The sequence below is a fragment of the Geotrypetes seraphini genome, chromosome 3 (assembly GCF_902459505.1).
Source record: "Geotrypetes seraphini chromosome 3, aGeoSer1.1, whole genome shotgun sequence".
In the NCBI taxonomy this organism is placed as follows: domain Eukaryota; kingdom Metazoa; phylum Chordata; class Amphibia; order Gymnophiona; family Dermophiidae; genus Geotrypetes; species Geotrypetes seraphini.
The window spans coordinates 336,449,202-336,476,086 of record NC_047086.1 but is presented as its reverse complement, the minus strand read 5'-3'; the positions used below and the strand labels follow the sequence as shown (position 1 = coordinate 336,476,086).

The following is a 26,885-nucleotide window of genomic DNA, read 5'->3' as shown; positions in this document are numbered from 1 at the left end:
GCCTAGCGGTTTAGGCAGCCAAGCAGTGACATATGCTTAAATACTGGCATGAGCCCCCTTTGAAGTAGGGGAAAACCTTTCAACTGGGATACCTGAGGTTGCTTCTTAGCACAGTTCCTGTGCTGACGTTTAGAGAAATCCACCAGTTCCAGTATGTAATCATAAGCTTTATTAAAGCTCTACTCACAGCGACCATGCCCTCCAGGTCCTCTTGGCGGCATGACATTTACAGGCAAATGAATATCAAAAGGACTTCCTCAAAACAAAATATAAATCTCTTTACTCTGGACTTTATCCAACATAAAACACTGTCTCAATAATCCTCTTCACCAGAATTGTATATTAGAGCAAGTAATCTGCTATCAGAGCAACAATTCTTCTAGCTTTATTACTGTCTAGTAAAGCTGGCTAACTGAACATACTCAATAAAGCTGACCTGTGTTTATCTAGCAAAACAGAGCAGTTCTCAGTTCAGCGTTTTCTCCAAGACTGCAAAGACAGGCAGACTTAATTGCATTTCACACATTGCAGCTATGAACAGACACGGAGGTTTGGTAACATGACACCATAGTTGTTCAGCTGTCTTCCTGCTCAGCTTTTGTTTGGCTAAACTAAGATTCATACAGGCATTAGTACAGGCACTGTGCTTTATCCCAGCCAGGGGTTTAAGATTAAACTTTGCCCTCTCCAATATTACAGTCTTTGCCATAACATGCCCTCATTCCCTAGTGAAACCATAGAGAAACAACAAGGTAAGAAAATCCTTTCCTTTGAACTCACAGGTTTTTATGTTGTCTCCATTGGTTCAAGCTAGTATTCAACTGTGGCATTACTTCCCTCAATTATCATAGGCTCAGTATCACTGGGCTCCACAGCAGAGTTCACCACTGGCTCCTCTTATCTCCCAGTCAGACTCCAACCACTGGTCTGACTGTTCCCCAGGAAGGATAGCCTCACGCTGGCTCTCTGCTTCTGTACTGCTTGTCTCTCCGGGACTCTCCAGCCTAACTCCTCCTCCCCCCCCCCAGCTCTCTACAGAGCCTTGGATTAAGCTGAGGGAAGAAACCACTCCCCTGTATCTGCAGGGGGGAGAGTTTCCTTCCCTCTGCTTGTATCATTTCTCTCAGGACACCCTGCTGATCTGCCTTCTGCCTCATAGGCACTGGATAATAGCAAGGCAGAACCTTCTTGCTTGGCTTTGTGACTGCTTCAGGAAAGTCACAACTTTCTTGTTCTACTTCCATTTCTTCCTCGCTGTCTACAGGATAGTCAGCTGATCTACTCCCCTGGATCCTGACTTGGTCAGCCCTTCTGCACCGGGGTTTGTATATCTTTCTAAATTTCTCTGTGACCAACCTTGGGGATGCAGTAGGTTTGTCACATTCCCCCACACTTAAAAACTTACTACCTGTTTTAGGTAAGGTACCTCCTGTGTTTTCTGGGATACATGTGTTTAGCTTCCCTGGCCGATGTACCACCTTGAACTTAAATGCTTGAAGGGCCAAGTACCACCTTGTTAGTCTCGCATTATTATTACGCATGTTATTAAGCCACTTCAGCGCAGCATGATCGGTAACCAGCGTGAATACTCTGTCCTGGAGGTAATGCTCCAGTACCTGGACCGCCCATTTCACCGTCAGGCACTCCTGCTCCACTGTAGCATACCTTCTTTCATTTGAATGTAACTTTCTACTAAGAAAGAGTACTGGGTGTTCTACCCCCTGATTTTCCTGATTCAGAACAGCACCCATCCTGTGCCTGATGCGTCCGTCTGTAACACCAACGGTTGGGAGAAATCAATGGCCCTCAAAAGTGGCCGTTTACATAGCTTGTTCTTAAGTGTCTCATAGGCCTGGCTGCTAACGGTTTCCAACATAAGACCTCCAGGTTTCGCTTCTTCAGCATGTCCGTCAGTGGCCCTGCATGTAATGCGAAATGTGGGATGAACCGCCTGTAGTACCCTATGAGCCCTAAAAAGGCTCTTAGTTGTTTCTTATTGCTGGGCTGCGGGTATGTACGGATACATTCCACTTTATCCACTATGGGTCTTATGTGCCCTTTTCCCACAATATACCTTAAATACCTAACCTCCCGCTGTTGATGTCCTTTTCCTCCACAGTTAAAACACTGTATCGCTGTGGCTGGTGTAAACTTCCTCTGGGGCATATTACCCTGGGCTTTGGGAAACCTATTCCCGCTAGGTGGCCTATCCCCAGGTGTGTGTGTTTGGGTGGGTATGCTCTGTATGTAGGTCTTATAATCGCTACCCTACTTTGGGTGTCCAGATATGCCTCTGCCACTTGCAAGGTTTGTGTGAGGTCTTGGCACTCCTGCCTGCACATCCACATTGGTATCTCCAGGGGCATCGTTTCCAGAAACTGTTCCAACACAATTTCTGCGAAAATAGCTCCGTGGTCTGCCAACATTGACTGCAACCACCTCTCCGCCATTTTTGTGAGGCGTTGAAGTAGTACTTTAGGCCGTTCTTTCTCCTGCCACAGCATGCCACGGAAAGCCTGTCTATAATGCTCCCTAGTGAACCCAAGGAAATCCAAAATGTGAGTTTTAATGGCTTGATAATTATTGGCCTGTCCCGGGGTAAAGTTTGGAACGCTGCCAATGATTCTCCTGCCAGACATGGTAATAGCCTAACAGCCCATTGGTCCACCGGCCAACCTGCTGCTGTGGCAATTCGCTCAAAAGAACTCAAAAAATCAAATCATCCGGAGCATCTTTTGGCGTAATTTTACTAAGATTCAGCATGTTTAAAGAGTTTTGTCCTACCGTAGGTTGGGCAGGCAAACCCCCCATTACCGGATTCAATGCTGGACCACTTGATGAAGCCTGCAACAGCTGTCCCATCATCTGTGATTGTGTCTCCATTACCCTGACAAAGTTTTTGTGGTGCCGTTCTGCTGCCTCTTGGCTGGCTTGCCAAAGTCCTTGGTTGGTCTCCAAGACTTTCTTTAGCTCCTCATTTTGCCTATGACGCTCCGCTGCCACTGGCATTTCCGGTTAATTCCGGAAATGATGTAGGACGCCCAGAAAGAAGCTTTGGGGAAAGATCTTCTAGGAATCTTTTGAAAAATTGAAACCCCGTATGGGTGTTTGCAATCTGGACAGTGATAACAAGTATTAACCACTCTGGTCCTGATGAAGCTCTCCTATTGTAAATGAGAGCGAAATGGAGTTCTTGCATCGTTGTTTTGTCCAGACGGCCGGGTACAAAAAACATATACCCGAACTAAGTATTATGATGGTTTCATTATAAAGTTGAAATAAGGATAAATATTAATTTAAGAAGTTGAATCATATAAGAATGACATAAGGAAAGATATGATACGTAAATAACATATAAATGAAATGAAATAGAAAATTTGCATATATATTAAATTGAATAATAAAAAGACGTAAGGACCGATGATAGCTCGCAAAACAGTTATGAGCCAAGACTAGTTCTATTAGCTTATAATCGTGAGTGCTTGAGATCCTAAGTCATTATTTCAATTTAATTTGAATCTAGTGTATGGGCTTTGGGTTTAGCATCAGCCTATTTTTTTGGAAAGGATCATAAATACTCTGAAACCTTTCACCAAATGAACGAGAGCGGCCAAAAAAGTAAACAGGATGCTAGAAATTATTAAGAAAGGGATGGTAAATAAGACCAAGAATATTATAATGTGTCTATATCATCCTATAGTATGGTCTCACCTTGGGTATTGTATACAGTACTGGTCACCATATCTCTAAAAAGATATAGTAGAATTATAAAAGGTTCAAATAAGAGTGACCAAAATGATAAAGGGGATGGAACACCTCTTTTTAAAATTTTAAAATTATTTATTTATCCATTTTACACAATATTTTCAAGCATAACATCTTGTACAGTAAGATTGTAATTAGGAACTTCAAAAAGAAAGGAAAAATAAAAACCAAAATAGGAGAGATACTAACATATTCTCCTCACAATTAAGCAATCAATAGTTCACAATTATTATGATCCAAGACTTCAAAAGAGTGACTATTTAACAATTAAAGAAAATCAGTTTAATCAATTTAAAAGAAAATCTAAGTGACTGAGGTCGCAGGGAGTAATTAACTTCATGTCTCAGTTGTTCCTTCAATTATTCCACCTTTCTCAAGATGTTTCAAGGCTACAAACTTAGGTGTGTCGGATTAAAGAAAACATATTTCTCTGAACCATAATGAACAATACATTTACAACGAAACTGAGAAAAAAATCCCCCCCCCTGAGATTACTCCAGATTTTAATAACAGGAACTGCCTTCTCCACTTTTGGGTCTCTTTGGCTCTTTGGTAACATCTGGAAAGATCTGTAATTTCTGACCCAGAAACTCTTTAGTTCTATTTTTAAAGAACATCTTCATTATCCAGTTCTTATCTGGTGCCAATGCAATAGTAACCAACAATATTGCTGGTATAACCAATTCTCTTATTGAAGTTTCCAATAGAATAGTAATATCTAATTGTGGTTCCTGTTGATTGATGCAAAATGCAGCGGTCAAACTGATCTTTGGGCTGAGGAAGTTTGACCACGTGACAACCTACTACCGGCAGCTGCATTGGCTGCCAATGGAGGCACGCGTAAAGTTTAAATTTGCCTGCTTCTGCTTCAAAGCATTACACGGACTTGCCCCTAAATATATAACTGACCTTTTCTTCTTCTCAGCCAACAGACACAAGAGAAGCTCACATTTCAACTTCGTTTCCCCCCCAGTGAGAGGTTGTAAACTGAAAAAACATCATGAACATCTTCTCTCGCACCAAGCAGCATCATGGGGTAAAGACCTAGAACAATTGCTTTCGCCCACTACTTATGAGGAATTTAGGAAATGTCTGAAAACACACCTGTTCCTAAAGTATCTAGACAACTGATCCTCTCTTCTCTCTTCCCTCTATAGCGATTAACTTGTTCTATTGATCACTCTCTCCTCAAAAATGGATTTCCTGTCCTATTAGCCCTTTTTCTTCCTCCCCTCTTAAAGTCAATCAATTTGTACCTTTGCTTAATCTTTGTAAACCGCATAGAACTTCACGGTATTGCGGTATATAAGCTGTTATTATTATTATTGTCCCTCAGTCAATTGCCGGTCCAATTTTCTAGCAGGCAAATAGAATACTTGTGTGAATGGTGGAATTAGTTCCTCTGAAACTGAAAAGATCTCCAGGAAATATTTCTTTTACATTTCCCTGGGGGACATGGAGGAAACCCTAGGGAAATTTAAGAACCGCAAATTATTGACATGATGGCCATTTTCAATCATTTCCAGTTTCTGCCTAATATTAATACTGTCTTTAATCACAACTTCTTGTACTTGTTTGACCCCTGTTATTTCAGTTTCATTTTTTTCAGACTTAGTTTTAACTGAGTTCATTTCCAATTGTAATGTATTCAGTTCTTGTTCCTGTTTGTCAATTTTCCCGCTTTAATTTGTGGATTCAAGTTTAATGACTAAGTCCCAGAGAGACAACCATGAAAGAAGTAATCTCACCTCCCAGATTTGTAGTTTGTTGGTCTTGCTGTGCCTCCCTCTTCTTCGATTTTCCAGCCGCAGTATCACTCTCCAGACTCAAAAAGTCTTTTGGTGTATCCGTCTCAAAGCTCCCAGATGAACAAGCCTCCCAGGTTACAGGCACTCGCTTGTTGGATGCACCTTTTTCCCGCGGTGAGCTGGTACGCTGCGGTTGGGGGGGGGAGTGTCTCTTGCTTCAGGGCTCAGCGTGATCTCTAACCCAGGGATTCCTCTTGCGGTGTCACTCTGTGCCGCCAAATCCAGCGGGCGATTCCCTGATGCTGTCGGCTCCCTTTGAAGGCGACTCAAGAGCTGCTCGATGGTGATAGCAGGGGGATTTTCAGAGCGCCGCAAGGCTCCAGCGGCACTTCTCCCTCTCCTCTTAAGCATAAGGAAACACTCAGTCAAGCTAAGAAGATGCAATAAAGTAAAATTTTCCAATTCTACTGAATGCTCAAGAGACGCTTTCCAACGTTCAGCCACTCGCGGCCAATTTGGATCTGTATAAGTTTGGAACACCTCTTGTATGAGGATAGGCTAAAGAGGTTAGGGCTTTTCAGCTTTGAAAAGAGATGGCTGAGGGGGGATATGATTGAAGTCTGTCTGCAAAATCCTGAGTGGTGTAAATTGGGTAAAAGTGAATCGATTTTTTTACTCTTGCACAAATTACAAAGACCAAGGGACACTCAATGAAATTACGCAGAAATTTTTTTTTCACTCATAGTTAAGCTCTGGAACCCATTGCCAGAGAATATAGTAATGGCAGTTTAACAGCTGGGTTTATAAAGTTTGGACAAGTTCATGGAGGAAAAGTCCATAGTCTGCTACTTTGGAGAAGCCACTGCTTGCCCTGGCATCGGTAGCATGGAATGCTACTTTTTGGATTTCTGCTGGGTATCTCTGTCCTAGATTGGCTACTGTTGGAAAAGGATACTGGGCTAGATGGACCATTGATCTGACCCAGTATGGCTATTCTTATCTTCTTAATGGGTCTGATTTATTATCTAGTAGTAAAAACATCTGCATTCAGTTTTAATTTGTGTATTTTGTACAATCATAGAAACATAGAAAGATGACGGCAATTAAGGGCTACAGCCCATCAAGTCTGCCCACACTATTGACCCACCCTTTTAAGTCTACTGACCCCCTTAAGTATAATTGTAATTATACTGCCACTCTACTAACCTGCTCTTTCAAGTCTATACCCTAGTGACCCTATTTCTTGGCATGACCCTCGTAGGGATCCCACATAGGTATCCCATTTATTCTTGCAGTTTGGGATGCTGCGTGCCTCGATCACCTGCACTGGAAGCTTGTTCCAATGCTCAATCACTCTCTCCGTGAAGAAGTACTTCCTGGCGTCTCCATGAAACCTCCCTCCCCTGAGTTTGAGCGGATGTCCTCTTGTGGTCGAGGGTCCCTTGAGAAGAAAGATATCATCTTCCACCTCGACCCGTCCCGTGATGTACTTAAATGTCTCAATCATGTCTCCCCTCTCCCTACGCTCTTCGAGAGTGTAGAGCTGCAATTTGTTCAGTCTTTCTTCGTACAAGAGACCCTTTAGCCCCGAGACCATCCTGGTGGCCATCCGCTGAACCGATTCAATTCTGAGCACTTCTCTATTGCTGGACAAGTGGGTTATGCAACCCCAGTTGCGAGACTGCTTGTAGGAAGCTCATTTACATATTTTTCAGGACTGCCCTCAGGGATTCAGTTGCTTTCCTACAAGTGGGACAGTAGGAGCTAGTCTCTTCTGTTCGTATTTATTTTTCTTTAAAGTAGGATCACGGATTCCAGTGTGTTTTTTGCACACCATTCCCTCTTTTCTTCCAAAAGTGGTCTCTAGCATCCACATTAACCAGGAGGTTTGCCTTCCTATGTTTTCTCTCTCCGGTTTGAGGGAATATGACTGGGTGTTGCAGTCACTGGATGTGTGCAGGATTTTGTTGCGGTATTTGGAGGTCATGAATGAGTTTCGGGTCTTCAACCACCTTTTGTGCTGCCTGTAAGGGCAGGGCCTTTGGACCTGCCTGTAAGGGCAGGCTGGCCTTGAAGGCCACTATTTCTTGATGGATTCATATGGCTATTTATCTGCTTACGTCACAACTGGAAAGAAGCCCCCTGTTTCTATCAGGGCTCATTCTACTAGAGCAGTGTTCTTCAACCTTTTTACACCTATGGACCGGCGGAAATAAAATAATTATTTTGTGGACCGGCAAACTAATAAGACTGAAATTTTTTAAAACCCCATTGCCGCCCTGTCCTCGCGAGCTCTGATCCCATCCGCACAAGCCTCAAATAGTTATGATTTTATACTGAACATATTTTATTAAAGTATAAAAAGAAACAATATTCTGTACAATTGTCATTTTATAAATATAAATAATACAGGGCAAGGATCAACAAAACCCCCGTCTCCCCTCCCCTTCACATATATCCCCTCTACTATCAAGAAAACTGAATAAGCCAAATTATTACAGAATGCTACACAAATATCATGCTAACAGAATACCGCAGTCACACATGGCAGGAATGGTGTTAGGGGGAGTGCAACTAGGGCAACTGCCTCCTGGTCAGAGAAAGCCCTAAGCCAGCTGGAAGCTAAAGACGCACTGCCTGTGCTTTGCACTCCCAGTTATGTCTAACATCAGCTCTAGCAGGATACATATTTTAAATCTGATATATTCTAATCATAAGATAGAAATAAAATTATTTTTTTCTACCTTTTGTCGTCTCTGGTTTCTGCTTTCATCATCTTTTCACTCTCTTCCATCCAGCGTCTGCCCTCTGTCTCTTCAATCCAGCATCTGCCTCTTCCATCCACTGCCTGCCCTCTACCCCTACCCCTCCCCTTCCCATATGGTATCTGCGTTCTTTCTATGCCCCTCTCTCCTACACCAGATCTAGCATCTTTGTCCCTCTTTCCTTATTTTTCATCTAACCCCCCTTCCCAGCATCAATCTCTCTCTACCTTGTCATTTCTCTGTCTCTCCCCTTTCCCTCATCTGATCACTCCATTCCATCCTGACTCCTTCCCCTCCTCTAATCTCCCTGCCAGCTGTTTCCTTCCAATGTTCCAGCAGTACCTTCTCCCTTTCTTCCTCCCCTTATCCAACAGTAACTCTCTTCCCTTTCCGTTCCCCTTCCCCTTCTCCCCTGCCAGCAGTAGCCCCTTCCCTTCCCTTGTCTAGGAGCACCTCTACTCCCTTCCCTCCTTCCCTCTCCAGCAAATGCTTCCTCGATGTAGGCTAGCGGCAGCTCTATGTGCTTTTAACTTCGGCACACAGCTGCCCCTAAGCAGTATTTTAGCGAGGTTTCATGAGGCAGCCTCGGGGCCTTTGGTAGGACGGCCCACTTAGATGATGCGATGTGGGCCGGCCTAGCAAAGGTCCCGAGGCTGCCTCATGAAACTGCGCTAAAATACTGCCTAGGGGCAGCTGTGTGCCGAAGTTAAAAGCACACAGACCTGCCGCTGCTTTTCTGGGGGTGCGGAGACATACGCGGCAGGAGTCGGTGATGGCAGGCAGGAGTGCCGGCATAGCGATGGCAACAGGAAGTTGCACATCAGCTGACGCCGGCACCTTTTGCTGCGGCGGGGGTCTTGAATCCTTCGCGGACCGGCAAGATTTTTTTGCGGACCGGCACTGGTCTGCGGACCGTCGGTTGAAGAACTGTGTACTAGAGGCATTTCCTTTTCTTGGGCAAAGTTGTCAGCAATTTCTCGTGAGGAGATTTGCAGAGCATATTTTTACCAAATTTTACAGGATCGATGTGGCCAAGCAGGATGCTGTCTTCAGTTCCTCTGTTTTGGCAGCTGGCTCATCAGTCCCACCTTGACTCTATGGGACTGTTCTGTTAACATCTCACTTGTCCAGGAATAGAGCGGGATTGTACAAGAAAGAAAGATTAGGTTCTTACCTTTGCTAATATTTTTTGTAAATCTATACTCTATTCCTGGAACATGTCCTGTGAGTTGCTGATTCACTGATTGCCTGCCTTAAAAAGTACTGGTAAGCTGGACTTCTGGTTTTTTGACCAGCCTTTCTAAGAGTTACCATCTGAATATGTTAAACACTTTGCTTTGGAGGTCCCTAGCTGGGGTGCCCCTCTCTGTTGGTATAGGCTATGTCTCCTTATAGCACAGTTTCTTTCAGGTTTATACTGTTTAATAACTTGTTTAAATTGTTTATTATTGTAATTTCATGTTATGAGTAGATAAGACTTGTTTGTCGTGGAATTTCCCCGTATCCCTCCCTTTTGTCTGTGTCCTTTACAGGTGATTGTTTTTCTATAAACTGAATCCCTGAGGGCAGTCCAATGGTAAGAGGGGAGGGTCTGAAAATTATGTAAATGAGCTTCCTACAAGCAGTCTCATGACTGGGGATGCATAACTCATTTGTTCAGGAATAGAGCATGGATTTACTGGAAAGAAGATTAGCAAAGGTAAGAACCTAATCTTTTCTTCATCATCCAACTTATTATTGTAAAGCATTTTTGAACAATATTGGTTGCCTGTAACGAAGATGTATGAAAAGTAATCGTGACTGTAATCATCTGCATAACTATGAGTAAAAAATTCTTAATTAGCCAATTCCAGACCTAGTGTATGTAAAAAAAGCAAAACAAAACCCCAAAACATTACATAAGATGGCTGATGATGGAGATCACTGGGAACACCACAAGGATTTTTCAGCTAGCAGATAAATCTCTATTCTGCTTTACTTTGTAAGATCTGGTGGATAAAAAAAAAATCTCTGAACCAATTAAGAACGTTATTAACAATCCAGATGTTTAATTACTTCTGAAAGCAAAATATGGACCACTAGATCAAATGTGGAAGACAGATCAAATTGAAGAATAAGAGCCTCATGATTTTCACTTAATATAGATCTTGCTCTTTGCTATGCCAGAATCTAAACCTCGATCCTGAGTTGAATGCAAAATAATGTGTTTAGTCAGATAGCCATTTAGTTGGACACATACCAAACCCTCAGTAACTTTTGTGAAAAGGGGGATTGATGCAAGCAGCTTGTAAGTTGGAACTAGATGTCTGGATTCCTTAGAATCTTTCAGTATAAAAATGTAATTATGATCTCCTAAATTTTGGGAAAATGTTCCCGTGGAGAGTTCAAATTGTATCCATTTATACACAAATCAAAATTCAGAGATGGTGGAGTGGACAAAGATCTAATGCAAAATACGTTTTGAGTATTTCAGAAAAGATGAATTAAATAAGGTCCAATCAATAGGTTCTGGTCAGATTTTTTTTACCTATCTTCCCTGTCTGTTTGGTCAATCATAATATTTCATTTACAGAAATCTAAGACCACCTTCAGTAGTTGTTCTAACACATAGCTGTTAAGTTTTCCGGGAGGAGCAGCCTGACTAAGGTATTGTCTTGCCGCTGCAAAACAGTGGTTAAAGCTACAGCCTCAGCACCCTGGGTTTGTGGGTCCAAACCCACGCTTTTCCTTGTTACCCTGGGCAAGTCACTTAATCCCCCCCATTGTCCCAGGTACATTAGATAGATTGTGAGCTTGCTGGAACAGACAGGGAAAATGATTGAGTATCTGAATAAACTCATGTAAACTGTTCTGAGCTCTCCTGGGAGAACAGTATAGAAAATTGAATGAATAAATAAATAAATATATAATGTTCTCTTTCAACAAAGACCAACGGGTTTTCAACATTACAATGAATTCATTAGCATTTGAGATGACAACCCCCCCCCCCCCCCATTTATAATATTATTTTAACAAACATTATGAACTACCAAACCATCAAATTGATTGTAACAGACCACTTGGAATGGCAGGCTGGCCTGTATTTTTAGGAGGGTTAAGACACAAACACACACAATTCTGTATAACAGACCTTTATTCTGTTCGTTTTGTCTCACACATTATAATAAAGCCTAGCTTACCTCAATCAACCTGTATCTACCTCATACCTCTCCTTTCTTCTGGGACCTCCCTCTAACTGAGTCAAGTCTGGGCAGAAATACTCCTCTCTGAGACCTGCCCCTCTGACTCAGCACTGAACCAAGCAGTGCAGGGTACTCTAGGACCTGTAGTTCTTCTCAAATACATGGTGCCCTCTGCTGCCCAGTGGTATAACAGCAGTCCCAGAGATGGAAAATCCCTCACTCTGCCACATACCCTCCTTCTCAGCTCACCCCTAATGGGGTGAGCGCCTGCCATTCCTAGGGACCCATTCTCCATAGGTAGAGGTTATGGCTCTCCTAGAACCCCAGCCATCATGGGGAATCTCTCAGACCGTCACATCTGGCATTCTTTGCATGCCATGCCTGATCGACACCTCTTGGTGGCTCTGTTCTGGTACAGGCTCTGGGTGCATGTTCAACACAAGTCCCATTGGTTCTCCCATATGTCTGTTATCTGTTGTCCGGTGGTGTCCTCGTAGGCTTTTAGCAGCTCCCTCAGGGTATCAGTCTTCTCAGTGACAGTTCTCCAGAGGTCTGGGACCCAGAGCTGGCCACTTTCACTCCTGAGGATTCAGTCACCCTGTACCAGTTGTGGCTTTTTGGATTCGGATCATTCCTTTTGATGCTGAGCTGGGTTGTCCCTGAGCCACCTTCGTAACTGCTTCACTAATGCTCCCTGACAGTCATTCCTGGTCTGTAGCTCTGGCTGGAATCTCTGGTTCTCAACCGAACAGGTGCAAGGCCTTCCTTATGGCCTCCTTTTCTTCATCTTGCTTTCTCAACTGCCTCTTTAATTTTTATCCTGGTTTGAGTCAGGGCCTGAGTCCTCTGCATTTTCTACCTCTGGCTCACTTTCTTTTCCATATCCCGAAGCTGGCATGCCAGCTGAGCCCTTATCTGTATACACCTCTTGCGCTCAATAGCCATACTTTCCATTTCATCAAGGGCCTCTTCCTTAGAGACTCTCTCTTGTTTTAACTGTGCTTACAGCACTATTACCCTGTTTCTGTGGTTCTGCTCTCTGGCAGATGCGGCTCACAACTCCCCTTGCAGTATGGTCATCTGCTGGGTTAACCACCCTGTTTGTTTCTGCAAGCCTGGGTTTGATAGTCCACTCTGGGCTGACAACAAGTTGGCTTGCTCCATCCACTCCTGGACCCTCCTTAGCCAACTGCTTTTCCATTTTATTGTACTGCTGAATGGGAACACTGTTCTCCAACTGGGCTTGCAACTGTATCTGCCTACAGCAGTCCTTCAGTTTAGCTCTCAAACAGGCTATATAGTTAGCCACCAACTCTTAGTCATTAAATAAAGCGGCATTCAGTCTGTATACCTCCTCAGTGTCTTTATTTTGCAGTTCGGTGTTTACACCCTTGTTTTCCCTTCTTCCTGGGGTATTTGGGCTTAGGCTTTGGTGCTGCCTTTCTCTCTGGCTTTTCTGCAGCTTCCGGTTTTCCTGCTGAGCCTCCCTTAATTCCCATTTGAGGTCATTCCTATGCCAATGGGCACCCTCAAGCAGTGTTTTCAACTTTTTGCACTCCTTAAGTGCTGGCAAATTACATGGTTTCTCTCTTGTGGAGACTTCTTTTTTTCTGAAGCCTTCCCTGTGCCTTTCCTCCCAGGCTAGCAGTCCTCTCCCCTTGGAGGATTTCTCTGCATGACTAGCTATGTTGCTTGCCACTCCTGTTCCCAAATTCTCATCTTGGGTTTTACTTTTCAGCTGCTTTTGCTCTTAGCAACAACTTTACACATGTGTATTCAGCATCTTAATCAAGTCTGTCAGCAGTCCTGCTACAGTTTTACTCTCAGAAAATAAAAATAAAAGTAAACCAAAAGCCTACCTTTCCTTCCCTTACTAGACTTCTTCCAGTCCCTGCCTAGGCCGAAGCTATTCTTATTAGATCTTGTTTTAAAATAAAACTTGTTCTCTTCCTGAGGTCCCATTCCTTCTGGAGTCACCTGGTCTGCTTCTCTGCAGCAGAAGCTTAAAAAAAACCAGGCAGAAACACCAAATGTAACACACCACATGGAGTGGCAGGCTGGCTTGTATTTTTAGGAGGGTTAAGACACAAACACAGACAGTTCTATTAACAGACCTTTATTCTGTTCATTTGTCTCACACATTATAATAAAGCTTGGCTTAACTCAGCCAGGTTCTATATACCTCAGACCTCTCCTTTCTCCTGGGACTTCCCTCTAACTGAGTCAAGCCTGGGCAGAAATACTCCTCCCTGAGACCCACCCCTCTGGCTCAGCACTGATCCAAGCAGTGCAGGGCACTCTGGGACCTGTAGTCCTCCTTAACTACATGGTGCCTTCTGCTGCCCAGTGGCATAACAGCAGTCCCAGAGAGGGAAAAACCCCTCACTCCATATTGATATAAAAAAATATTAGAAAGAAGGAAAAAAATTGTAAATTAAAATTTCTCTTGTTCTGCTCTCATTTTCTTTTATCGGTTAAATACAATCCTATTCAATCTTGATTCTTTGTTAGCAAGAAAGTCATTTTTAATAATATAATAAAAAAATCAACCCCCCCCAAACCCCCCCAATAAAAAAAACTTTAGCTGAAGAAGATATGCTGTGCAACCTCAGTAAAAATGTGATGACAACATATTCACTCACTTTAAAGCTCCAGAAGACCCAGCATGGTCCAATCAGAGTCATATCAGGGGATCTAAAAAGTTTTTTAAAAATAACTTTCTGGATCCCCTGCCTATTATCATAGATATGTTCTTGCTCAACTGTAACATGTTTTCCAAGGGTTTAGACATCCAGTCTCTCCCACCACTTCAAGAGTTGAATTAATTTGTAGCTATGGCACTAACTGAGGAGCCAAGCAGCCTGCTATATTTGGAAAGACCCATGCTTGCTCAGAATTTTACTCTGTTCTGTACTCTGGGAGATTGGATCTGTTCTAGCAAAGTGCAATGATCTCACCCCGCTTTTGTGCTTAATCAAGTCTGCTGTCTATGGAAAATACTTATAGGTAAGTAACAGTGCTTAGGTTTCTTGACTGCATGTTTTTTGTTTTTTTTTAAGATTCTGTGTTTTGGTGTCTAGGTGTAGTATTTAAAGTTCTGATTAGAATCATTTGTGTTCACTACCAAACAGGAGAGTAATAGAGAAATGCTTTTAAATTAGGGTCACCTGCGGCTAGTCCTCAAAGCAGTGATAACAGTGACACCCATCTGAGTGGAGGCAGTGACACTGAGATGGATGAACAGCTCATTAACAGAACAAAGCATGTGCAACAGCGACTTTCAGATACAGAGGTATCGCAAATTTTGAATTTTTCTTTTCATTCCTTAATTTAGTTTGTGAGTTCTTTAGTAGCAGTGAATATGCCTACAACATAGTTTCTTTGTGGAATGTAAAAAAGGACATACTTGGTTTTATATAATTCATATAATTTAATTTGCCACTTATATAGCACAGTATTCCCAGTGAACAAAGTTCTAAGTTTATAACCTACAAAATATTACTGTTTATAAATGCTCTGTAAAAATGCAGCCATCTTACATTGTCTGGCATACAGTAAAAACAAGAATTATGCACATAATATTATGTAATCTATATATGAAGAGCCAGTAAGTTCCTCAAAAAAATTAATCTATGTTCCAGAAAACTGGAGCAAACAACAAATGAGCAAAAATAAAAAAAACCAAACAAAAAACAGCTAGCCTTTGACCTAAGCTGCAATGGGAGACCGTTCTGGATGTTTGGGGCTTTTCCTGCAAAAGATCTTGTCCTAGTACTGGCCAGAAGAATGTTTTCACAGCAAGAATAGCCAAACAACAATATCAGCTAGAGGGAAACTCTGTTAACCCTTTAACTGGCAGATGGTAAAGCGGCTGCTTTATGTAACTTGATGTTGAACGAGAGCAACAGTGCCAAGGTAACAGCCATTTGGAGATGCAGATATCCCATAAGAGCCATAGAAACACGTTGCTTATGAGCAACAATGCCAAATAAAGGGTTAATGAAGTGTATTTTAAATTTTGTCACAGATATAGGCAGGGGCAAAATCCCTCAGAATTCTGAATATTTACCGTATTTTTTTGCTCCATAAGACGCACCCTAGATTTAGAGGAGGAAAACAAGAAAAAAAATATTCTGAACCAAATTCTCCCTGCCAGGCTCCACACCCAACCCCACACTCCATGCCAAGCTCTGCATCCTGTCCCCCCTCTCCCTGCCAGGCTCTGTACCCTGCCCCTCTCTGGTGGTCTAGTGGTAGACCGGGACAGGGCAGGCAGGCCTAGTGGCTGTCAGGCAGCTAGGGACAGGGCAGGCAGGGCCTAGTGGCTTGCAGGCAGGTAGGGACAGGACACAGGGCAGACAGCGAGAAGCAGTGAGGAGGGCTGCGGCAGTGAGAGACAAAGCGGTGAACATGCAGGCGTGAGCTTTTTGTGTACCTGCCTGGTCCTGTGCTGCTGCTTGAATGGCTACCATCAGTTCTCGCAAGGAAGAGAGAAGGGGAGATGCATCTTCCCTTTCCCTTCTACATCCCCCTCCCAGTGGTGCAGCAAGACTACTACCCTCTCCACTACTACCCTCTCCACTAGGCATCCCTAAACTACTGCCCTAGCTTCAGCAGCATTTAAGAAAACAAACACCATGCAAATCTGTCAATATTCACACTCAGATGCAGACAGCATTAGAAAACCTCACTTATTTTGGTGGGATAGGGCAACCCTTGACATCTCTGTCAAAATCAAGGTGCAGGTAACACACCAGCAGCCACCCTGACTCTGTAGTGTAACCTATTCTCACTTACGCAGAACATACAGCAGCATCTTAGAAGTATACTAGGACACTCTTAAGTTTAAAATAACATGGAGATTTGATTATTTTCTAAATAAATAGTTTCATAGTTCGTGGTTTATTTAAATTTTTTATTAAACGCTTATCCAAAGGTACAAATATAGGGAACTATCCCATCAAATGCAACCCTAAAGTTTAAATTTGTGAGGCAAGTTATAGATACATCCTGAAAATGATCATTTATCCTTATCCATCCCTTACACCTTCCCCCTGACTATCTCCAATTTTCTGAGCCTGTGTTTTACCAGCAGGCTCTTCCGTAACCAACACAATGTGTTCTTCCTCCACAGCACCGCAGCATAAATGAAATGCTGCCCCCTTAGTAAACAGCTCCTGGAGGACTGTGGGGTTTCTGAAGTATTTAGCTGCCTGCGTGGCAGTTGACGTATTCTTTCTCCGATGGCTGCGCAGATGGCTAATTCGTTTGTGCGGGTCGGTCGCTGTTGTCGGTCGGTAGTTGAACTGGAACAGAGGGATAGCGCTGGCTGAACCAGTTTTGGCGTGGCAGTATCTGCGTGGTGGGCACTGAGTGTTTCACTTTGGGTGTGCAGGATGGGACATGCTTGCTACACAGATCCTACCAGGACTGGAGGGGCCTAAGTACCACAGAGTCGCGAGCGCTTAACCCTGCTAGCTGCTTTCTCTCTGGCCTCGGTTCTGTGAGCTGCAGAGGGAGGGATGGGCCATCGCAAGCACCTCACTGCCGCAGCCATCCAGCAAAGGAAGCACCGCAATTAAAAACAGGTACGGTGTGTGCGTGGGAGGGTGGTGGTATTTGAGGAAAAAAAGTGCGTCTTATGGAGTGAAAAATACAGTATTTTTATTTCATAGCACTTGATATACTGCAAATGGAGCCAACAAAGGCAATTATATGGTTAACACAATAAATATACTATACAAAGAAAGGAAGAGGAGGGGAAGAAAAGTAATTGGGTATCAGGTCAAGGAGAATAGGAAAATCTTGAGTGAAGCCTTGAAAGTACAAAGGGAATTAAAAGACCTAAGAGAATTCTACCGTTTGGGACCAAGTTAGCTGAATGCTGACAGACATCCAATTTTAAATCCTGAATGTAACAGGCAGCCAATGCTGGGCTATTAGTATTATGACTAGAGATTGTTTTTGTGGCTGTATTTTGTGTGAATTAATCTAGCCAAAGTAACAACTTGACACAAAACTTATAATTTGAATAGCAAAACAATAGTAAAATGAACAAATATAAGCATAATTACAATAAATATAAAAATGGAGCTGACACCTAATAATAGGACTAATATGATACAGTATCAGAAATATAAATATGACTTGGCCGATCTTTAGCTGGTAGCAGCGTTTTGTTTTTTTAAAATCACTGACTGTTGCCAGCTAGATTAGCCCCCGGTATTCAGTGCCAGGCCATTTCCGAGTGCAGGCACTAAATACCGGGGGATGGCCGCTGGAGCCTAAGTAGTTCCTGTCTGATACTTATCCAGGGCTTGCATAAGACAATAATTCGTCTCCAGCTAAATATTGGCTGGGACCCGCATAACTATATTTTAACTTTAAAGATGCCCTGATTTGGCCTCTAAAAAAAGCACCTTCTTCTTTCTACTCTCAGCTTATGAGAATAAAAACAGCCCCCCACCCCAGAATGAGACCCCCAAGCCCCTGAGCTTTAGGTAGGCCCCCCAGATAGTCCTTATAGGAGTTTGGGGGGCAGGAGCAAAGGCCGCTCACTCCTGCTTCTTGCAGATGGCCTCTCTAAATGGCTGTTGCAACCTATTTCAGGAAGTCTTTTACAGCTTTGCATTAGAGTAGAAAAAGCAGCTTACAAAAGGAGCTGCTGAAGAGAGAGACAAAAGGTTGCATGAGATAAGAAAGAAATTCTGAACTGAGGTCTCTGAGTGAGGAGAGAACAAAAGTAAAACATCAAAATAAAACTTAAAGTAAAATAGAAGAAACAAAGATATACCGTATTTTCACATAGATAACGCGCACCCGTGTAAAACGCGCACACGGGTATAGCGCGCAAAAAACACACATTTATGTACAGAAATTTTTATATACCGCGCACACCCGTATACCGCGCATGCTGCCCGACTCTCCCGTCGCCGCCTGACTCTCCTTTCGCCCGCCCCGACTCTCCTTTCGCCCGCCCGACTCTCCTCTCCCCCTTCACCCCCCCAGGACCGCTCGCACCCCCACCCCGAAGGACCGCTCGCACGCACTCCCACCCGCACCCGCACCCCCACCCTGAAGGACCGCTCGCACCCCCACAGCCTCCTGACCCCCCCATCATGTAGAAGCTCCTACCGGTGTCCTGCTGCTTCCTCTTAGCGGTCCCGACTCCCCGACACGATCGGAGCAAGAGGGAGCTCAAGCCCTCTTGCCCCAGCCAACCGCGGCACCCCCGACACGATCGGGGCAAGAGGGAGCTCAAGCCCTCTTGCCCCAGCCAACCGCGGCACCCCCGACACGATCGGGGCAAGAGGGAGCTCAAGCCCTCTTGCCCCCCCGACTCCCCAACTCCCCGACAATATCGGGCCAGGAGGGAGCCCAAGTCCTCCTGGCTCTTGCGAACCCCCCCCCCCCCCGCTAGTTGTTCGGGCCAGGAGGGAGCCCAAACCCTCCTGGCCACGGCGACCCCCTACCCCCACCCCGCACTACATTACGGGCAGGAGGGATCCCAGGCCCTCCTGCCCTCGACGCAAACCCCCCTCCCCCCAACGACCGCCCCCCCCAAGAACCTCCGACCGCCCCCCCCTGGCCGACCCTCACGACCCCCCCACCCCCCTTCCCCGTACCTTTGGTAGTTGGCCGGACAGACGGGAGCCAAACCCGCCTGTCCGGCAGGCAGCCAACGAAGGAATGAGGCCGGATTGGCCCATCCGTCCTAAAGCTCCGCCTACTGGTGGGGCCTAAGGCGCGTGGGCCAATCAGAATAGGCCCTGGAGCCTTAGGTCCCACCTGGGGGCGCGGCCTGAGGCACATGGTCGGGTTGGGCCCATGTGCCTCAGGCCGCGCCCCCAGGTGGGACCTAAGGCTCCAGGGCCTATTCTGATTGGCCCACGCGCCTTAGGCCCCACCAGTAGGCGGAGCTTTAGGACGGATGGGCCAATCCGGCCTCATTCCTTCGTTGGCTGCCTGCCGGACAGGCGGGTTTGGCTCCCGTCTGTCCGGCCAACTACCAAAGGTACGGGGAAGGGGGGTGGGGGGGTCGTGGGGGTCGGCCAGGGGGGTCGCGGGTCGGCTGGGGGGGCGTTCGGAGGTTCTTGGGGGGGGCGGTCGTTGGGGGGGAGGGGGGTTTGCGTCGAGGGCAGGAGGGCCTAGGATCCCTCCTGCCCGTAATGTAGTGCGGGGTGGGGTTAGGGGGTCGCCGTGGCCAGGAGGGTTTGGGCTCCCTTCTGGCCCGATATTGTCGGGAAGTCGGCGGTCCTTCGGGGTGGGGGTGCGAGTGGTCCTGCCGGGGGGAGGGGGGGGATGTATCGGACGTCGGGGAGTCGGCCGGGCAAGAGGGCTTGGGCTCCCTCTTGCTCCGATCGTGGATGCGGGTGCGGGTGGGAGCGCTTGCGAGCGGTCGTTCGGGGTGGGGGTGCGAGCGGTCCTGCTGGGGGGGTGAATCGGGCGTCGGGCGGGGTGGGAACTATGTTTAAAAACTTTTGTATACCGCGCTCACGCATATAACGCGCGAGGGGTATGCGCGGTAGGTAAAAACGCGTATAACACGCGCGTTATATGCGTGAAAATACGGTAAATTATACGGAAAAGTTTTTTTTGGTGGCTTTTAAAATTCTGGCTGACACCCATGTTTTTAAAATGATTTTCTAGTTCTGACTCTAATGTAGTTATTGAAAGTAAGGTTGCCTTTATTTTTGGAAGGCAAGAAAAAGCTTTTGCATAATTTATTTGGGGGTTCTTTTACTAAGCTGCGGTAAAAAGTAGCATTAGCTTGCCCTTTATGTGGCTTTTTCTTGTGCGCTGAGGCTGTTCTTACTGCAGCTGGAAAATGGCTGATTTTCCATTTTTCAAATTAATGGCCATGTGCTAATGTTGCTATTAGTGCATGACCATTACCAAAACTTAGCTCATGAGCCCTTACTGCCAACTATTTTGTAGGTAGTAAGGGCTCATACACTAAGCATGTGGTAATGTGGCTGTGCTAATTGATTTGTTAAGTCCACTTTCCAGCCCCCAGACATACCCCCTCTGAGAGACAGAAACATCTTTTTGCTATGGTTTATGCATATTTGTTGAGTTTTTACTGCAGAATGCCTAGCATTTACCACAGCTTAGTAATAGGAGCCCTTAGTATTTTGTTGATGAGTGATGTCTTTTATAGAATGGGCATATATGTTTTATTTTCTCTGCAGGAGTCTATGCAAGGTAGTTCAGATGAGACTGCAAACAGTGGTGAGGATGCCAGCAGTGGCCCTGGCAGCAGCAGTGATCATAGTGATGGATCTAGTAATGAAGTGAATTCCAGTCATGCTAGCCAGTCTGCTGGGAGCCCAGACAGTGAAGTGCACTCAGAGGATATGGCAGATATTGAAGCTTTAAAAGAAGATGAAGAGGAGGATGAAGACCAGGACCATAATCTTCAGAAAAACAGTAGGAATGCAGAGCTGAGAACGAGGAAACTGGAAACTCAACCAGGCATTTGCTTGGGAGAATCACAAGGAACAGCAGAGAGGAGTAGTGCAGGCAGTGGCACTAATAAGAACCTTGTATTTAATCCTGAGACCGTTCAGCCAGTTGATAATCGAATTAGGATACTAGATGCTTGTTCACAGCCTGAGGATTCTGAGCATGAGATGGTGGGAGAGATGAGCACTACTCACATGCAGGGTTCTCAGGACTCTTGTATTGCACGTACAGGGGACTACTTGGGTGAAGCAATTGGAAGTAAACTGTTTAACTGTCGACAGTTTATTGGGTCACAACATCACCATCATCACCATCATCATGATGGGTAGGTATTTTGCATGGTTGTTGAATTAGGCTTTGATATCTTAGAGCTGAATTATCTTATGCATAATACTGCTTTCTGTTACATCCACTCAGGAGTCCGTACATATAGTGATCAATCCTTTCCCATGACTTGGACTTGCAGAAGTGTGAATACTTAAAATTTTGATTACCTCTCACATGGAGGCGGAGACCAGTGTCCCCTTTCAGTTTTCTTTCTACAAGCAAACTGTGCAGAGGTGCTCTGCTTAATTTTGTTTTCTTTTTGGTCTAACTTCATTTTTTCTGAGGTGTTGGTGCCCTGAGACCCCATATAAGAAACAAAGCTTTTTAAATCAATGATTGGATCATCAGCAAGCAAATAGCCTGTCTTTTTCTAACAGAAACATGGTTATTGTCTGAAGAAGATCCAATATTAAATGACCTTCAACCAGATAACTACAAAATTCTCATACTAAATCGGGATGGCAAAAGAGGGGGAGGCTTAGCAGTTGTTTCTAAGGAAGGATTTGAACTTGAACTATTGGATACCAAAATGACCAATCAGTTAGAAATATTAGCCTGCAAAATTAGCAATAAGGAACTAGAAGAATCCCTTTCTTGCATACTATTTTATGTCCCACCGGAAAGTTGGACAAAAGCCAGAGAGGACTTCTGTGAATTTGTTCTACATAATTAAATTACTCCTTTATACAATATTATTGCAGGAGACATAAACTTAAACTTAGATGAAGAGGACAATCCAGATGCGAAAGATTTTAAAAACTTCCTATCTTTGCTTAATTATAATCTCCCTTTAACCACACAAACACATGAAAAAAGGCCATCATTTAGTAGCTATGTCTACAAAGGAGATTTTAGATCCTTCCATCTCTCTATCGGAGGGCACTTGGTGCCATGATTTCTGGTCTGATCATTTTACTTACTATTTTAATTTAACCTGGACTCATCTAAAATCTAAAACGCAACCAAGGATAAAAAAAGAACATCTCATAAGGGGCCATATCAACCCAGAGGAATATTGGTCTCAATACGAATTACAAGCGGAGATAGGAAAAGGGGTTGATTTCTGGGATCACTGGATGAAAATGAGCACATCCATCCTAGACAAAATTGCCCCTAAACGAAATAGTAAAAGCTGTCCAAATAAACATAATAAATGGTTTGACACCAAACTTTTAAAAATGAAACAAGTAGTAAGACGATTGGAAAGGATCTGGAAAAAATCGGGAAAACTGTCAGAACGGAACATCTGAAGATCCAACATAAAAATCTACAAACAATTGATAAAAGATAAAATAAAGCATTCTACTCCTCCAAAATTGACTCATCCAAAATTAGCTCGAAAGGAACCAATACAAAAGAATTGTTCAACGTGGTTACAAATTTATTTGATAATACATGCTACACTCAACCCATGCATAATATTAAGTTACCTTCAGCAAACGATCTAGCACAGAACTTTGACTCAAAAATTAAAAACTTAAGGAATAACTGCTCGGCAAACGACATATATGATCATCAAATAATTAACAGACAAGGAAATGAAACACCAGCGGATATGATTTGGAACTCCTTTCAAGATTTAGAATGGAATAATTACATCAAATTATACAAGTACATTAAATCGTACTGCGTTTTGAATTCCTGTTCCCCAGAAATTATGAAAATAGCCCCATTAGACTTTTAACTAACATTGTTGAATCATTTAACTGAAAATTTAAAAAATGGAAAATTCCCTACTAATAACGGTCACATTATAATGACCCCAATTCCAAAAAAATCGTAAAGAATCACTAGCATTAGTAACCAACTCCAGACCAGTAGCATCCATTCCATTTTTTGTAAAAATCATGGAAGGATTAGTACACACCTAATTGATGGAATATCTTGATCAGTTCTCTCTCTTACATGAAACTCAATCTGGTTTCAGACCTTTGTTTAGCACTGAGACAGTAATTGCAGCAATCTTGGATAATTTACACTCCTTGTTTAGCAGGGGCCTCAATGCCCTGATTATGCAGTTTGATATGAGTTCCGCCTTTGACTTAGTAGACCATGGGAAATTGTTACAATGTTTAGATGCAATTGGTATCAGAGGAGAGGTGTTAAACTGGTTCCGAGGCTTCCTTATGTCCTACACCTATCGAGTTTGTTTTAATTACAATCTCTCGGATACCTGGAGTAACTCATCTGGCATCCCACAGAGGTCACCACTATCCCCATTGCTTTTCAATGTTTACATGTCATCATTAGGCACTCAACTATCCCAACTAGGGATAAAATTATTCAGTTATGCAGATGACTTTACAATCATCATCCCATTCGCTACCTCTCTCTCAGAAGTTAATCCCATGGCAACAGAAGTACTAAATTCGATGGAACAATGGATGACTGAATTTAGACTGAAGCTTAATTCAGAAAAAAACAAAATTATTTGTAGCTTCATCACACCCATTAGATACTAAAACACCACTGTGCAAAACAAACTTATTCAACCCTATGAAGGTTCTGGGCATAACGCTGGATCAGGGCCTAACCATGAAAGACCAGGTGGACTCTTTGGTTAAAAAGGGTTTGTGGAAGCTTCGATCCATTAGAGCATATTTTGATGCATCATCATTTACAATCTTGGTACAATCCCTCATACTGAGCCAACTGGATTACTGCAATATCGCTTATCTGGCAATTTCCCAGAAGAATATGCAGCGATTAGAACTAGTGCAAAATGCGGCAGTCAGGCTAATCTTTGGGTTGAAGAAGTTCAATCATATAACTCCCTCCTACCGACTCCTGCGTTGGCTGCCAATGGAGGCACGTGTGAAGTTTAAATTTGGCTGCTTTTGCTTTAAGGTACTATTCGGCCTAGCCCCCAAATACATAACTGACCTTTTCTCCTTTTCAACCAATAGATATGAGAGAAGCTCAAACTTGAATTTTGTTTCTCCTCCGGTTAGACGATGTAAATTTAAAAGACATCACCAACATCTTTTCTCTTATCAAGCAGTATTATGGGGCAATGATCTGAAACAATTACTTGCGCTTGCCAATACCTATGGGGAATTTAGGAGACACCTAAAAACATATCTGTTCCTAAAGTACATAGGAAGCTGATTTGCACAATCTCTCCCACAATAACTGATCTCTAGAGCTGTTAATCAATAGATTTTAACTATGTTAATTCTACTCAATCTGTAGCATTTCTAATCATTGTAAACTGCATAGAACTTCACGGTCCTGCGGTATATAAACTGTTGTTATTATTATTATATTTGGGCATCCTCTGCCTGGTGAAAGGATACAGGTTCCGCTGAGTTGAACTGCAGCTTTGCAGGTCAAGCCTTTGGGTGGGTAGACCTGGAGAGCCAGCCTACTTTGTGTCTTTAGGGCTTGGGGTCCGTTCCTCTGTGAACCAGCTCACCTGAGTTTCTCAGTGACTTGAGTACCCTCTCTAAGAACCCTTGGGGTATCAAGGTGTCAACTGCGTAGTTTTCTCACTGCCCATCATGCTGCAAAGTTCCGTGGGGGGTGGAGGTCTCGGTCAGGGTTTATCTGACTGACAGCCTGAAGATTTCTTGGTTAGGAGTTGGATTTAGAAGCATCTGAGGTAGAAAGTCCTTTATTTCTGTCCAACTGCATTGAAATAGCTGATAGGCAGGCATCTCCACAGAACTGTGAGTATAGCCCCATTATTTCCTATGGGAACATTGGGGTGGGTCAAAAAATCCTGCTTTTGAGGGTGTCTGGGGTTAGGATTTAGGTCTCCCACCTCCAAAATCCCTTTTTCTGTGTTTTTGAATTTTTTTAAATAAGTCTCCATGGATGTTTTTGGAGCTATTTTACTGGCGACAACCATCTTGGATTTCAATCAATCTTTTTTACAAAAGCCTCTAGATGCTTCAAAACCCCTTGAATTTGATTGACTGGGATGGTCTTCTCTGGGTTTGGGGACATCGTTACTTGTAAAAATTGTGCTGGTGGTTTGACAGAGGAGCTTTCATGTACCGCATGCTGCAGTGTGCTGAGGAAGGGAGCTTCATACTTTGCCCCATCCATGAGCTCCAGGGCTGGTGAACTGCTTTTGGTCTGAGAAATGGGCAAAAAGTCCCACCCAGACCCCTTATCTTGTAAGGATGCGAAATAGAGGTGCGTGGAGTCTATGGAACCCACAAAAGCCCAGCCAGAGGTTCTGCAGGCTTCATTTACTTCCCCTGCTCAAGACTTGTCACTAGAGTTTGTAAATCTGATGTGGAGAGCCCTTCTGACAAAACTAGGTCAGTTAGCGCAGCCTGTGGGTGCACAGCCGTTGACCCAGGGAGTGTCCTCTCCTCCGGTATCTGCTTCTCAGTTGAGCAGACCAGGCCTGGGCTTTAGTGACCTTTCGGAGCCAGACTGGCCAGATGGAGGTCAGATTCCACGCTGTCTCAGGACTCGGATTCAGTCCTAGATAACTTTGGCTCTCTGTTTGGGTCAGGCAGTCAAGAGACCTCCCTGGCTCCTGACCATGGGGACCTCGGATCCACCCCCTCTTCAAGTCAGTCTCTGTCCACCACTTTATTGCTGATGCTATTAAGGAGCTGAATCTGGAGGTTCCATCCTCCACTTCCCAGTGCACAAGCATGAGTGCCTCTAATGCTCAGACCTCCTATTTTCCTGTGCATCCGGATATTATTGCACTGGTTATGGAACAGTGGGAGAACTGGGGGGGAAGGGGGTCCCTGAAGGTTGCCAAGGCTTTGTCCCATGGCACTGGAATTGTAGCAGCTATTTGACCAGCCGAATGTAGGGCCCTTTCAATTGAGGGTGGTGTTATGCTGAAAGATGCCCAGGACCGCAAGGTGCTTGAAAAAATAGTGCTTTGCCAGCTTCTTTTTTTTTTTTTTTATTTAATATTTATTGAAATTTTCAATATATTAAAGCATATTATAACTTGTACAGAAAGGAAATTTAGCAAGAAATTAATACAAATGAAAAACATATATCAAAGAACATATAAGCATAAATTTCTACTCAAGTCCTCAATAAGATCCAAGAAGGAAAATAGGCGATAGAAAAAAATTATTATAAGACAAAATAATGGCTAGTCGAATGAGATTGAGGCACCCTTTCTTAAACTAAGCACTTTCTTTCTCCAAAGATGCAGTTGTGAGAAAAGTTGTCAGTTGAGATGGCTCAAAGAAAACATATTTATGAGAATGGTAATTAACAACACATTTACATGGGTGTCGCAAGTAAAAAGTCGCCCCCAGAGATAAAACACCAGGTTTCCTTAACAGAAATTCTTTTCTCCTTCTCTGCGTTTCCTTGGCCAAATCTGGGAACATCTGAATTTTACAACCTAAAAACTCTTTTTGCTTATTTTTAAAGAAAAGTCTCAGCAACCAGTTTTTATCTGGTGCGAGAGCTACTGTCAATAATAAGGTTGCAGGGGTCACTAATTCTCTATCAGACATTTCCAATATATTGGATATATTCATTAAATCAGGTCCCGACTTCTGTTGTAATTGCTGTTGTTGTTGGTCTTGAGGCTTACTTGGAAGATAATAAACCTGCGTAAATGGTGGTAATGATTCATCAGAGAGTTCCAATATTTCCGTCATATAACGTTTCAACATTTCCCTTGGGGCTATCACAGAGAC

At 43.8% G+C, this 26,885-nt stretch overlaps 1 protein-coding gene across 8 annotated transcripts in view; it reads left to right on the top strand.

The window, feature by feature from the left end:
• The window catches only part of USP34 (ubiquitin specific peptidase 34), a 1,084,964-nt gene that overhangs the window by 373,127 nt on the left and 684,952 nt on the right, over positions 1-26,885 (top strand). For all 8 annotated transcript variants that reach the window (XM_033939082.1, XM_033939080.1, XM_033939079.1 and 5 more), the window contains 2 exons: positions 14,622-14,752; positions 20,652-21,250. In XM_033939082.1, the coding sequence (XP_033794973.1) occupies positions 14,622-14,752; positions 20,652-21,250 (730 nt within the window). The remainder of the gene's footprint in view (positions 1-14,621; positions 14,753-20,651; positions 21,251-26,885) is intronic.